This window comes from Serinus canaria, chromosome Z (assembly GCF_022539315.1).
Source record: "Serinus canaria isolate serCan28SL12 chromosome Z, serCan2020, whole genome shotgun sequence".
NCBI classification, from domain to species: Eukaryota; Metazoa; Chordata; class Aves; order Passeriformes; family Fringillidae; genus Serinus; species Serinus canaria.
The window spans coordinates 67,190,489-67,206,130 of NC_066343.1; the positions used below are offsets into that span (position 1 = coordinate 67,190,489).

At 51.9% G+C, this 15,642-nt stretch overlaps 1 protein-coding gene across 2 annotated transcripts in view; it reads right to left on the bottom strand.

The window, feature by feature from the left end:
- CNTFR (ciliary neurotrophic factor receptor) overlaps nucleotides 1-15,642 on the bottom strand; it is a 201,518-nt gene that overhangs the window by 48,878 nt on the left and 136,998 nt on the right. For both annotated transcript variants that reach the window (XM_050987314.1, XM_050987315.1), the window contains one exon: nucleotides 7,718-7,948. In XM_050987314.1, coding sequence (XP_050843271.1) covers nucleotides 7,718-7,948 — 231 coding nt within the window. The remainder of the gene's footprint in view (nucleotides 1-7,717; nucleotides 7,949-15,642) is intronic.

Consider the following 15,642-nt stretch of genomic DNA (forward strand, 5'->3'; position numbering starts at 1 on the left):
TTCCCATTCCTTTTGACAATGCCTGGCCTGGGTACCTGCAAACATGGGCACATGTGGGAAGTGACAGGCAAGAGTTATACCCTGTGCTGGTGACATTGGTGGGGTTTCTTCTTTCAGCACCTCCTGGGAAGCAAACAGTGATCTCATTTAAGTACCACAGCCCTTTGGAGCTACGGTGGAGAAAGGAAAGCACCATTCACACGTGGAGCATCGACTCCTTTGCTCCTTGTCCCATAGCTGCTGTGACAGGAGGTGGCTGTATCCCGGCCTGTTCCTCCCCTCCCAGGACCCTGGAAGCTGGGACACATTGCTGGTGGGCGGCCAGGAAGCTTGCGCCAAATATTTTGACAAGGGGCACTTAGGAGCAGCTAAGATGAAATCCTTCCTGGAGCAGAGGACAGTGCAAAGAGAGAACCCGTGTGTGTCCCCCAGTTCCCAGAGCAGTCATGGTCCCCACCCATGGCCAGCATCCGCCAACCAAGGAGGAGGATTTGTCTTCCCAGCCCTAGGCATCCCTAATTCCTGGCACTGCAGAGCAAGGGTTGTGGGAAGCTGTTTAGACTAGACTTGAGATTCTTAAATTACAGAGCTGTTTTTGTCATGTTGGGCAGCATAAACAAATCTCAGGAGAGCAGAAGGAGGCTGTGCTCCATCCACCCAGGACATGGGATGCTGGTGCTGCATGTAGCATTTGACAAGGACAAGGAGGGTTTTCCAGGAAGCTGCCAAGCCCCCAAATCCTTTTTCCTTTTCTCCTCCAGCCCAACAGCTGGAGCCGGGCTCCCTCTTGGTCCTATCCCATGATCTTATTCCCAGCCCAGCTGCAGGACAGGATGCACAGGGAGCCTCTGGGCTCATTTCACATGGAGTTCCAAAGCTCAGGATCCCACATCCACTGAGAGGGTTCTTGCATATTAAGCAGCGTCCCACTGACAGACACTCCATCCCTGGCTCTGGCTCGTCTCTGGCAACGCTGGAACTCTGGCCTTCTCAGTGCCATCGTGCCACATGATGCTCCTGCCACGACTCCACCATGAGCTCTCCACAGCACCCAACATGGCATCAGCTCATTGCTCATGGGGGTCAAGTGTGTGGCCAAATCCCTTCAGGTACCAGTGGCGACAGGATGTGGGAATGGGACACGGCATGCATTGGCCACCTCCTGGGTATGCTCTTCCCACAAACAGCATTGGCACAGCCAGGGCAGAGCTGCTGGTGCTGTTGTCCCAAGCCGTGGCTACTTGCAAATGCCCCGTGAGTCTCCGCTGGCCCCACCACTGCGTGCTCCCTTGCGGTCGCCAGCTCCCCTGCGGGAAGAGGGGAGCCGTAAGGATGGGAGAGGGGATATTTTTATAGTTTCTGACACCGGCTGCCCCAGATTATCATGTTTTACAGAGCAAGCCAAGGAAGCATCACTCTGCTATGCTGCAGCTGGGCTGGTTGCCCAGCCCAGCGAGGGGAAGGAGGAGAGGAGCAGCGGGGCGCGGGTGCGAGCGTACGAGTGTGAGCACGCGTGGGCCACGGGGCACGGCTCCGTTCAGCCCTTCCCGCTGTGGCATGCAGCCTGCAGCCCACTGAACGGGAAGGAAAGGTCGCCTGCTGCCTGCAAACGTGTTTGTTTTTCTAGTCCGGCTCCTAATTCGATTAGGACTAATTGCATCTGGGAGCGTGGTGGGGGTTTTGGGTGGGTTTTTCTTGGCTTTCTCCTTAAAGAGCCGGGATAGTAATTTGCATACTGTTACCCAGTATGCCTTTTCAGCTCTCAGCCGGGCCAAGACCCGAAAACTGGTTGCAGGCAGCAACACAGTCCATCCACTGAAATTTCCCAGCCATGCACGAACAGCACAATGTAGGTAGGCTGCCGACAGGAGAGCCTGCATGCCGAATTTCAAAGAACAATGTATACCTGCAAGCTTGTTGATGCTCCCTTTCTGTGGCTCTCAGGAATCGGGTGGGGGGGGATCATGCTTGGCTGTGAATCACCCCAGGACCATTGCACTTACCCAGCCCCCAGTGCTGTAGGCACATGGGGAGAAAAAACTCTCTTTAGAAATGAACTCAACAGCTCTGGGGTGCATCTCCTGATTCTGGAATATCAACTGTCATTTAAATCTATTAGCTCCACCCTTGCCGTAGGTTTGGTCCATGCTGATGTAGTCCTGCCCTCAAGCAATGCCTGGACACAGCCTCAGGGTTGCTCATGTGTGGGACTATCCCCAAGGGGCAGGAGCACTTTGGGAGGGAGAGAGGGATGAATCGAAGGGTTGGGTGCTGTTTCCTGCCAGCTGGCCCTGGTGGCAGGGAATGGTTGCAGTCATGTTTAACTTGTTGCTCCTGAAATAGCCTAAGTTTACATTGCCACAGAAAAGGATTGGAAGAGTTCAGAGGGGGAAAAAAAAAATCCATCAAAAGGGCTTTCTTAAAAATAATTTAAAAAAAAAAAGCTCTGCATCACAGATCACTGGACATGAGCAAGGAACTATCTGCACACGCTGACCCTGAGCCTGTGCTTCTCCAGCAGCATCCAGTCAGGAGCACCAGCCTGGTGACACCAAACTTCAGTTCTCCCAAGCTGGCATGTCATCAGTGCCCTCCTGCAGTTTTTTTCCACCCAACCAACCCATGGAAACAGGCAGGGACATACCAGTCCCTGGGACTGCCTCCCTCCACTGTTTAGCCAGTGCCCATCATGGGATGCTCATGCTTGCCCTGGTGGGGCTAGAGGCGCATGTCTTATGTGGAGAGGTCACTACCATCTTGTTTTGCTTCTTTATTTTGGATAGGTGAAACAGAAAAACGTTTTAAAAATAACAACAAAAAATAGATGCAAACTTGCAGTACAACCTTCTGGTTGCAGCTGGAGCCCAGCTGGGAGGAAAAAGACTTCTAAGGCAGAGAAAAGGGAGGCTCTGATTATTTATTAGTGGCCGATGTTTGATTGCTTGCTAATCAGTCCAGAGAACACTCAGGCTCTCCTGGCCTCCCTGCTCACATGTGGTTCCTGTTGCTTTGCCCCTTTCCCCCTCCCTCTCTCTGGTTTTGCTTTGTTTGTTTTTCTGTTAATTTGGTTGTTTTTTCCATGTCATTTTCTGTCAAACCGCATGTTTTTTCCTCTTTCTCTCGCCAGCCACTGCAGTGACAGACATGGAGGAAGCAGGCCAGCCTGGGACTGCTTGTACTCTGCCAGTCCCTTTCCCACATCCATGGCCTGGGAGGCAGCAATGCCCATGGGACAGCGCTGGGGCTGGCACCAGGCTACAAGACCCCAGGCCACCACTGCAATGTGGAAGACAACTCCATTGGCTGCATCTCGAACAGTGCCCCTGCTTCTGGATGGGATTCTGCTGTATTTCCTCTCCCATGCTTGCACTCCATCTCGTTAGGCAGCAGCCTTTTTGGGCAGCAGGCTGAATGATGAGGGTCAGATTCATGTCCACCAGGGCTTGGACATCCCCAAAGCAGGACAGAAGGGCAAAGGGGAGGAGGTGATAGGCTGGGATGGAGATAAGCAGGTTAGAAAGGGATGGAGGGATGGGAGCAGAAGGAGGGTGCCTTCCCTTGCTGCCTCCCTCCCGCCCTCCCTTCTTTGCACACAAGGCCTCCCCGCTCTCATGTGCACTCTCCGGCTTCTGGCAGCCTTTCCGACGCGCGTTTCCACTCCTCTCTGGCCCATTAGCAGTATTTTTATAACATTCTGTAACGCACAGCGCCGTGTGCCAAACCTCAAGAGTGCATTATTTCCCAACGTCTTTGTTATATCCACCCCCGGGCCCTCCGGCTGCGCGTTTCCAAATGCAGAGCTGTGGCTTGTGGGGGCAGCCAGGAGCCCGGCACCACACTCCTGTTACCCAGAGCCTCGTGCTCCCTCCTGCCCTGCTCCTGGTGCTCAGCCCTGGGCTCAGGACAGGGGTGCCTGGCGTGTAAGAAGACCTGGACCCATCTCCTGCTTCTGGCAACACATGGGCATCTGCTGCTGTCAGGCTGCAGGGCAAGTGATCACTGAAGATAAACACCTGGTTGATCTCCTGTGCTTCACCTCATGCTCAGCTGCCTGAAGAAAGGGGCAGACCAACAAGTCACTGCTCTAAGTGCCCTGGAAGAGGTTTCCCCTGGAGAAGTGCCAGCTTCCCTCAGGCCAATTTGTGCTGAGGAGGATGCATGCCTTGTAGGTGGCTGACCTGGGACCTTTAGCAATCGATAAGCCTGGAGATCCCTCCTCGCCATCCCTGAATGCACAATGTCCCACTACATGTGCACCAGTGCTCCCATTTCAGCAGTGAGTGAGACAGCCCAGCTACCTCAAGCCTCTGCAGGGTGTTGCTGGCCTCCCAGCCACATCCCCCTGATTTGCACTTGGGTGTCAAACCCACCTCAGGGATCAGATGAGCTATCTGTGCCTTCCGTCCCCCCTGCGGAAGCACACTGATAAAACGCTTCCACACATTTGTGCCTGCACCAATAATGTAGCATGCTGTTCCCTTCAGCATGAAATCCCCACCCCAGATATCCTCATGTCTCTCCTTAACCACTGGCATATCCAACCAAAGCCCCTGGTCCTTGTGGGCCAGAGCCATTACAGATAACACCGCAGAGAGTGGCCCAAACACAGTCCAACCACGGTGCCAAAGTTTCCCCATCCCTTCCAGGAGCTCCCCCTTTCAGCACAATCTGATCCCCTGTAGCTATTTCCTAAGCTGTGTTCCAATTCTCATACTAATCCACATTTTCTCTGGTTTAACTCATAATTTCCCATGTGGCACCATAGCAAATACTTCACTGAAGTCAAGACAGATTACACTGACCACATTTCTGGGCTTAGAAAACCGGTTCCCTTATCAAAGAGAGCTATCAGGTTAATCTGCTGTGATATATCCCTGGCAAGCCCCCCTTGTATTTTTTTTCCCATTTTCCATTTGTCTCCACATCTTTAATTGCTCCCTCTTCCAAGTGCATCGTGTGGCCCCACTGTGCTGAGGGGTCAGGCTGTCTGATGAGGACTTTCCTTCGCCCCGGCACAGGAGACACGTTGCACTGGGTACCACCACTGGCCTCCCAGCTGCTAATGAGCCTTGCTAATGAACAGATGTCCTCACATGGGGATGAGGTGCTCCCCAGGCCTTCAGTGCACTAAAGGTGCCTCCAGAACAGAGGGTAACCTCCAGGTTTTATTCTCCCTCCTCTCCCTTAGCCTGTGCTGCCCTTGCTCTCAGCATTGCTGCTCAGACCCGGTGGGGTTCATTTGGTGTCGGGCTCTGCCCAGTTTATGTTTAATCTCCCCTGAAACCTTTCTGCAGAACCAACTCTGCTCTTCTCTCCTCGTTTGCTCCGTATTTATATGGCTAACCCCCCTTTTCATTTCCTCTGCAAGGTCTCGCTCAGCTTGACTCCTGGCAGGTCTCCCTTGATCCCTGTGCTCACTGACCCCCACGACAGAGCTTGCTTTGCTAATTGACACCCTTTCCTGGTCCTCAACCTTTCTCTGCTCCCTCTACACATCCTTCCTGTGGTGTTGTATGCTATGGAGCACCCCTGCCTTGCCTGGGGAGCACATTCCATGTACCATCATTTATTTAATGAGATCCCCAGCACTTCTCCACGTGCAGCCCCAGCCCCTCACTCTCACGGCAGTCATCTTTCTTGTTGCCCCAGCAAAAGAGAAAAATGCAGGCACAGGCCTGTTTTCATTTAATTTCCCATACAATTGAAACGAAATGAGTCCAAGATCCCTCAAATCCCAGGTCTGGGCTCCCAATGCACTCAGCTGCAGCAGCAATGCTACCACGGAGCCATGCTGCAAACCTCCCACAAGTCACCCATCTCCACCTACATGCCCATGCCCACCTCCATTCCCTGCTGGGATGCTCCCAAATCCACTCCTTTGCATGAATCCTCACACCTCCAGGGAATCAATCATTTCCAGCAAAGCCAGGACACTTGGGGTAGGGTGGGGGAGGCAGGGGCTGGGTGTGCAGTGCTGGGAATAGAAACCTCACAGAGAGCGTTAAATTAAAATCCAGACAGTTAAATTAATTACCACTAAAAGCGTCTCACCTGATTAGTTCCTTGCACAGTTAATTGTGTTTACAACGCCAGACAGTTGTTTATTTATTTGTCACCCTCTCTCTGGGGGCTGGTGGCCCCAGCAGTGTCCAGCTGGGCTTCTCAGCTGCCCGGTGCTCAAGGGGCTGTGACTCTCCAGCAAATGGGAACACACAGTAACAGGGAAGAGCAGGATTTGGGCTCTAGCGCTGAGCAATTCCCAGGGGTCCCTGAGCAGATTGACAGGGATTACCATTAGCAAGGTGATTAGCAGATTGAGGAGCCATTGCAAAATCACAGCGATGCCACAGCTGCAGAGGAGGTGGTTGGAGGCTGTGGATGTCTCCCCACTCCCCTTGTTTCCTGCAAGCCTGGGCTGCAGCCCTCTGTGCACTGGCACAGCCTGGGACCTCTCCCCAGATGGGATCTGGTGAGCACATGCCCAAGCCGAGGAACTGCACAGCCTCCTTGTGCTGCTGCCTGCATTGGACCCTGTGCCTGCCTGTTCTGGCTCTGAACTAGCTGTGAGCACCTCCTGACCACAAAGCTAAAAAGCCCCTGACTCACTTGTTAGGCAGTGGCCTTTTTGTCTGCCATGCTCCCAGCCCCCACGCCTGCTCACTGGTGTAAACCCTGCCCTGTGCTGACTGCTTCCCCTTATCTGCTTCTCACATTGCCTTCCAGCTCCTTCCAGAATCCCTTCTCCTTGGCCCAGACACCAGGATCCATCCCACATGACCTTAAATGAGTTGGACACTGTAGAGCATCTCTAAGATTCAAATCTCTAGGTGCAGTGAACCCTCATGCTTTATTTTCAGGGCTTACACAGACCCTCCTGTGATGCTTTGTCCCTATAGCTTGGCCTAGGATGGAAACACCATCCTGGCTCTGATACCAGACGTAGAGGGTGAGATAAGGAGTAGAGAAAGGCTCTGCTGTGTCTTCCAAACCTGGGAGCATACAGCCACCTACATAACACATCCCTGGATGGTGGGGTTCCCAGCTGGGAATCACAGTTACCATCCCACAGCCATCTATGCCAGCTAGTGCTCCCAGACACCCACGGCTGCCAGTTGCACATGCCGTGCTGAAAAACACACAGTTGCTATCAGCTGTGAAAACACAGCAGCTCTCAAAACACACAGCTGCTATCAGCTCTCAGCATCATGCGAAATACAGCACAACTCTTATCTCCCCCACCGAGGCCCGGGAATCAGCGCATCCTGTGCCGGAGATACTCAAAATGCTGGGGAATGAGCAGCTATCCTCCAGCACACCTGTGCAGCCAGGACCCTGCAACACCTTTTGGCTGCTCCTCTGAAACAACCACACTGCTGTAATCCCAGCCAGGGCTTCTCCCGTCTGACTGCAATCGTGTCCAACAGCTCTTTCCACCTACAGAGATGGCTGTTGTGTCACAGGGCTACAGGAGGAAGTTACATCCCTTCTCAAATTATTCCTGAGGCATCATTTGATCTACTAGCTTTGATCCAAAGCTTGGGCAGAGTGGCTGATTCCAGCTGGGATTAGCATGCCATGAGGACCCCATACAGAGGTGTGCAGCGGACAACCCTATGTACAGAAGGTAGAGGGGATGTCATGGCAGGAAGGGGGGCTGTGGGGACTCAGTACGGGAGCAGAGACTGTCCCCCTCAATGTGACATGCTGGGGTACTCACTTCCCACCCTCAGGTAGGTCTGGTATTTGAGGTGCCAGGAGGAGCCCTCGTAGCAGGAGTACTGGCCGCTCTGTGACAGGTCAACGTTCTTCAGGATCAGGTAGGAGCCGTTCAGGTGGGACTCGTCGATGTCGGTGCCGTTGGCTGTCCAGGTCACGGCTGCGTCCCAGTCCATGGAGCCACACTTCATGGTCACGTCTGCACCTACCCGCTCATACTGGGTGTGGCTCTCTGTGGGAAGGAATAGGGGGAAACAGGTGAGCTCAGAGCCCCTCAGCACAGTGGCCCTGGGAATAAGATCTTACCTTCCCATCTAGGAAGTAAAGAGGAGTGGGGTGTAGAATGACACTTTGCTGGTGGACAGGGAAGCCCAAGTTCTGCTCCTATCCCCAGCCATAATTTATTTTAGACCAGCTGACAAATACCAGAGGATAATGGACCACCTCTACCCACAGGATGGCTTCCTCTCACCTTTGCTATGGTGAACACATGTCAGGACTGCACGTATGGCTCACCAGCCAAACACCCCAGAGCATGGCCAGACACACAAGACATTGCCAGTCATGTGTCCAGGTGACTTGTTGCAGGACACAAACCAAACATGTATATCAGAAACTCCCAGCAGAGAGATGACACAGCCCCAGGATTTGTCACCAGCAAACTCCACATATTTACTAGCACAGATGGGAAGCAGGTAATTCTCCTTGCAATTCCCTATCCAGTAAACCAGGCAGGAGGATTTCAACCTAACAGTGCTGTGCTGTGGAAAGGCACAGCTGCTTGGTGCATGCAGTGCTGTTTGTCTCCTGTCTGGGTTTTCTTTTCTTTCCACAATAACATGATGCTTGCTGAGCTGTTTGATGTAACAGAGTGGGGCAACACAGCTCATTGGGCACCAGCTGCCTAATTGAATTTTCTCAGGTTTCTGGACAGGAGCTGGAGCTGACATTCATTAATGATCCTTAGCAACTGAATATTTCCTGTGTTGCTACACTTGGCTGTGCTGAGCTGTATGTGGCAAGGATAAAACCACATGAGTGTGTCTGGGTGACACAGGGTGAAGCAGGATGGGAGGATGAATGGGGATGAGGTTCCTTCAAGGCTTCATCAAGCATTTGTGCACAGACAAGGGTGGTTCACTTCTCAAAATTCTCCTGGGCTTCAAAATCACATTTGACAAGGTGCCTTCCAAGGAAACTAAGAAACCCTGACACATGGGGAAAGTCCTTGCGAGGATTTATAGCAGCTAAAGTCACCAGACCTAAGGTGAAAACAAGCTGTCAAATGTAGCAGTAGAAGATGTCACTGCTGAAGTCTGATGTAGATCCGGGGTGGATCAGATCTGCCCAACACCCTCGTAACTCACAGGTAAAAGGGGTCAGGGCAGAGAGAAGACAGAGTGCTGCTGAGGCTGTCAGGGCAGCCAAAGCCCAGCTGGGCTCCAAAGTGCTGCAGAAGGACATCATGGTACAGACCACCAGGCAGTAACCCTCTACTGATTAACCACAGTGGAATGCATGCAGCCTTCCTTCCCCTACACTCTCATGGTTTCAAATGTGCCAAAGACTCCACGGAAACCCACCCTGGAGTCAGCACACTGAAAACATCAGCTCAGTGGTGACCAAGAACTCAAACCCAAAATGGAAAGCACTGTAACTCAAAAGCCATGAACAAACCTGTCCCCATGCTGTTAGGAGCACAGTATCCCTGGAAGCAGGGCAAAGGAAGGAAAAAAGAACAGCTAAGGCTTGAAACAGATTCCATGTGAAGATGGTTTAGTAGACTCTAACCCTTCATCCATAAAAGGGGACAACCAAACAAAGATGTGACAGACACCTTAGCAATGATGAGTGACATGAAGAGGACAAATAGAGAAGGATGGCTTGCTCTTTCTCCTAATAAAATAAGGGAAAGCAAGACAAGCAATAGAAAGTGGCCTTTTTTTTTTACACAAACTGTGATTACATTATAGAAATCTATATCCATCAGATGCTGTTGATGTCAACATTGGAGGGGGGAACAGTGAGTAAATTAATTCATAGCAAAAGATGACCTAAAAGACTGAGCTGCCCAGTGAGCCTTGGGAGATTGCAAGCAGCTGATAGTGGAGACAGATTGGATGAGCACCTCCAAGGCTTCTCCTCTCTTTTCTCCCTCCTCCAGACATCAGCTCCTGGGTCCCACTGGCAGGTGGCACCACATGGATACGATCCAGCATTCCTTGTGCCTAAGGCCACATCCTGATCCCATCTGCAAGGCTGGCTCTGGAGGTGTATCTGGCAGGTCTCAGCACGACACCTGCTTCTGACTAGAATAGAGCACCTTTGGGGACATTATCCCTGCTGGGAAAGAGGGTGCTAAGGACAAGGAAAAACTGGTTTGTTGTAAGTTGCTGGTGGGATGCCCCAGGAGAATTTCTGACACAAGCCAAGGATTTAAAACCTTTGGGAAACTGTGCTGACCAGAAAAATGTATTAAAGGGGTTAAAAAAAGCTGTGAGAATGTACTGACAGGCAGAAAGAGGGAAGAACATCTAAGATGAAGCATCTGTGTGAGGAGGGGTAGCTGGAACAGAACCAGATACACAGACAGACACAAGTGGAAGAAGAGAGTGGATGGATGAATGTGTGTAACCACAGATGGATGGCAGGCTGGATGGGCACAGATGGAATGGAGGAAAGGAGGCATGGAAGGACAGTGAACATGAGTGGTGTTGGGTGGATAGCTGGCTACGTGAATGGCTCTGGATGTGGATGGATGGTTGATGAGCGGATGGACAGACAGATGACTAGGCACATGTGTGAATAGACAAATACAGATATCAGAGTTTCAGTAAGAATTCAAGCATCTTCCTCAAGTTCTCTAATTTCTTCTTTTTACCTATTGCATAAGGTAAAGAGGTTTTGTCTTCCCATTTCCTGTTGGCTCACATGACCATTGACTATCCCGTCCTTACACCTGGAATTCTGCTTATCAGAGACACGGGAGCTCTGACACCCACCACTGCACCACCCACCAGCCTTGCATGGAGAAAGGCTCGGTGCAGTGATGGATCCACAGACCTGCCACCCCTGCCTGGCTTCTGCCTGCCTGATGCTTATTTAGAGAGGAGGACTGAGATGGGCGGAAAGCTCTGGGATGCTCAGCTCTCAGGTCTGTGGCTGAGACCTTGTCCATAGCTAGTGGCTGAAGGACTAAGTTGGGAAGGAAAAAAGTCACCTTGAGTAATTTCCTTAAACACAGATCAAACACACTGGCATTCATCCAGAAAGGCTGAGGGAGCCATTCCTGGAAGACAGGTCTTTGAAAGCAATGCTCCTTTCCAAGGCAGTGATTTAAGGTTCCTGATGAAGGAGAAACCCAAAGCACAGCTTCAGAGGAGGCCAGGGGTTTGCTGAGGATCTTACTGGAGCAGGCACAAGTCCTCAGATCCTCCCTTGTCCTATGCCAGGTGTGGGAGTCCCACCCAACCACAGTGACATTAGATGTGTGGCAGCCCCTTTGGGAAGGGGTACCATGGGGACAGCTCCCCTGGAATACTGGAGAAGCCTGTCTTCCACTGAGAACAGCAGCTCTGCTGTAGGATGGGGATGAGCAGGGATGACCAGAGCTCTACTGGGACCCTCCACTTTCTGCAGGCTAGGAATGTACCCAGAGCTCCACAGCTGCCTTGAATAGGGAGGGAAGGGAGGTTTGTCCACACTCCTGGTCACTCACTGGTAACTCATGGAATCAATGACCATGATGGTGCCTGTCCTGCAGAGCCAGCCCTTTTGGATGGTATCAGCTGGTGACAGGAGTGTCCTGGTGGAAGATTTGAGCTGGACATGGAGATAATTTGCTCTCCTGGAGGGTAATGCAGCTCTGGGACAGGTACCCACAGAGAGGGGGGATTCTCATCCATGGAGTTTGTCAGGGCTCTGCTGACAAAGCCATGGCTGATCTGGTCTTCTGCTGAGGACAGAGCTTTTCCAAGTGGGACACTGGACTAGACACTTCCAAAGATTCCTTCCCAGCAACACGGATGTGATCACTGGCTAGAACTGATACTTCAAGATGCTGCCCTACCCTGTGCCTACACCACCCTGCTTCTCCAAAGCCTGCTGCCTCTGGGTCAAGGCCATGATGTCATCAGAGAGGGGCTGCACCCCAACCAGCAACATGCCTCTCAGCATCCAAGCCCACTAAGGGCCACATCCTCTGCCAGGCACAGCACACCTGCCAAGCACAGCATGAAGTCCCAGATCTAGAAAGGAGCCGTGGTGATGCAAAATGGGAGAAATTACAGCTTTACCCACATCTCTGCAAAATTGCAGTGGAGGGAAGATGGGAATAAACATACAGAGCTTCTAATTGTGGGATAAACATACACATTCTAGTAATGAACCTGGGGCAGCTTGGTGAAATGAGCTGTGAGCTGCTTTGCTGCACCAGCAATGACGAGTGGCAGCTTGATAGGTCCTGCAACTGCAACAGGGACCAACAGGACAGCAGATAGCAATCCAGCAGAGAGATGTGGAGGGAAAATGAGACAAAGCAGCAGAGTCATGGGGCCCATGGAAATATATTCTATGCTTCCCAAACCCATCCAGCTGGAAATCCAATAGAAACCTCAACCTCATTTTCCTCCTTCATGACATCTTGACCTACAGTGAAACTGGAAGGGCAACAGCACAAGAAAATCCTGCAAAAAGGTGAGCACTGCTCTGCATGCACTGTGCTAGGAAGAAGCAGAACTCCTCTTGGGACCTCCCATCTCCACTCCTGTGCCTTTGCTCCAGCTGAGGCTCCCACCCAGCCAGCATGGGCAGCTGCCAGGCATGGCAGGAATGCTGCTGGGCACTGGCATGTGTGGAGCCACAGATGTGGCACTGGGGGTCTGTGCCCAGATGCCTGAGGGGTCACTGGAACAGCAAGCAGAGGAAGTGGAGAGGACTGTTTGCGTTCCTGGCACCAGCTCTCACCACAGCCCTTTAATGGGGGTCTTTAAGCCAGGGCCTGTGGCCAGACAACATCCAGCAGACATACACAGGGCCAAAACCACCCTCGCTGTCACAGTGACTTGCCGGCAGACTGGGACAAATATTCCCTCTGAGCTCTCTGCCGAAATGCACTGCAGGCTTGTGGCTTGTGTAAGCAGAGAATGAGCAAAAGAAAGGCACTGCAGCATTTCTGGGGAGAGGGAAGAGCAACTCTGCAGGTTCCACAGCCTCTGGCTCTGCTCTTCTTTTGCAGCTGTGAAACCAACACAGTGAAAAAGGCCAGGTGCCCACTTTCTCTGATAGGACATGGAGCACTTTGCCGTGGGACAGAGCACTACATACTTGTCCTCGGACAGAGGCCTTCACATCACCCCACTGGCCTTCATATGTCCCTCCCACAGCTGAGAAACCAGCCACAAATAATTGTCTCAGCAGCTAGTTAGCTGTCTGTGTACAGAATAAATTACACATTTAATATTTACACAGTGCCAGGGCTATGCCAAGAGCTTTCCAAGCATATAAACCAGAAGGGTCTTTCATTCCTCAACTTCCCTAGATTAAATGAGATGAATCAGCCTGCAGGAGAGGAACACAGAGCCCCAGAGGATGGAGAGGGCAAGAAGACAGAGAGGTGGCCTGACCAGACTCTGTGGGAGGATGTTCCTGGCTTTCTCCAGCCATGGACAGGGTAGTGGCACAATCCTATGGCCTCTCCCTTGCTTCAGGACCCATGACCACTGGCCTGAGCAGCACCAACTGTGTCCAAGGAATGCCAGTGGCTCCACTCCCCTGTGCAGTCTGACAGCCCCTGAAGTCTGTCCTTCTTGAGATGAAGCAGTCCCTGGCCATGGAGAGGGTTTCCTGACACCAGCTTCCTAAAGCTCACCCCACTCTTAATCTCACATCTATTCCCTGTGATGCCACTTGGTCTTTGCAGAGCTTTTCTTGCCAGCAGAAATCTTCTTTCAAGGAGAAGAAATTTCATGCTTAAGGAGGCACTTCTTCCACAAGTGATTTAAAACTGGATATATCTTTGTAAGGAAACAAGCATAATTAAGTATCATCGATGTAGCCAAAGATATGGACTGCTACAAGTTAATTTTGTCCATTAATGAAGAGTTGCAGAAAGCAGAGACCGCATTTGTTTGCTCTACTTTGGTAAATCCCTGGTGTCAGCTGCTTTGCTCTTGACGAGAAAAAATAATTAGAAAGAAACTTTAATTAAGAGATAACAGATGGGTGCTAAAGGACTTGTACTCAATCATACCACGATAGCCTGGAAGCAGACCTTGGTTTGCTTCAGGAGTGTTGTGAAGAAGGGACTTGACCCCTCCGACATGCTTGGCTCAGGGCAGGATCCAGGGCAGAAAAACTTCCCTCAGCCTGGATGGGACCACAAAGCATCCTCCTGTGGGTGTTGTCAAAGCCCTGATACTCCTCCAGAAATTCTGCTCCAGCTCTCTACCTGCTTCCCCTTTTCCCTCCCTTGGGTGAAGCTGCACCCCAAACCCAGCTGGGTTTGTCCATGGTACCCATGGTGGGGTGACAAGGGCCTTCATGGCCCTTCTAGCTGCTCAGCTGCACAAGGCTGGTGCCTCTCCTGTGAGCCTCAATGCAACATCTTCTGAGGACGAAGGGGCACTTTACCATCAAATGTTCCATTGTCACAAATGATAATCCAACCCACTGGCTCCCTCCTGGACTTGATGGTTCAGCAGTGGAGAGGTGTGATGCCTGCCCTGCCATGAGCTTGACATGCCATGGCCCAGGCCAAGCTCCAGGTGACAGGAGCGGACAGGATGGCAGCACCATCAGGATGGAGTCACTTGCATCACTCATGCACAAGGGCCAGCAAGGCTGTGCAGTGGCAGAGAATCAGCACCCTCCTGGGGAGAAAACACAGTGCTAAACCCAACAGGAAACTACAGAACAGAGACCCACTGCTGGAAGCAGAAGACACCCAGTCTCACAGCAGAAGTAAGGCCGAGTCCTTGCTGCAGCAGTGGCTCAGCCCATGGGATGCAGCAGTTCCCCATGTCTCCCCAGTGGCTGCTGGCCACTGGGGAGCCCTGGCTGGCAGAGACTGTAGGAGGATGGGCAATGCTGCCTTAGCAGACAAGTAACTTAAATGTCATTTTTCTGTTTGTATCATATCATCAGACTGGCTGAATCAACAGCTTTGGTCTGGTCTGAGTGGGATCTCACTGGGGCAGAGGGTGTTCTCCCTGTGCCTAATTATGTCTGTGTTTGTCCTGGTACTGCTGCCTTTGCATCACACCCCTGTTGGGACAGAGCTTCTCTAGCAGCTCTCTAGACCTGCCAATCAGCCCAGAGCTCCACGCTGGCAGTGCTCCTGGCTGCAAGCCAGAAGGGCTCTGTGTCAGAGGCAGCCTTGTTTTCCTGCACACCATCAAGCCCAACTCTCGCTGGGAGTAGTAGGAGCTGTACAGCAATGTGGTGCCACAAGCATAACTTATCCCTGATCACGGGGGTGAAGCAAAACTGAGAACAGCAACCAGATCCATCCTGCCTCACTAAGAGAGTCTCCTCAGCCATGCATGGGCAGGAGATCACAAAGAAGCTGTCCTTTCCCATGGCTTCAGGGTAGGAGTGAGCTCTGCCTGAGAGTGCTAAGGCTGGTGCACACCCATCTGCAACGGTGGTGTAGCTCTATCCTGGATCATGTTGTGTTGACACAGCTGGGACCAGGAGCAGATGGTGCTACTTCTGCTTTTCTGTCTCAGCAGCTCTGCAACAGAGAGGTCTGGATTCTTTTGGGCTGGTGATCATGTCTTTTTAGGTTTTTTCCACAGGAGCCTTTGGTCTTGCACCCCAGGAGGGGTTCTGATTTCATGTGTTGACCCAGAAGGTCTTGGTAAGGCCATCACTTGGATGTCTGTCCCAGGTCTTCTGGTCCCTGGGACTCCAAGTGCTCTCCTTGCT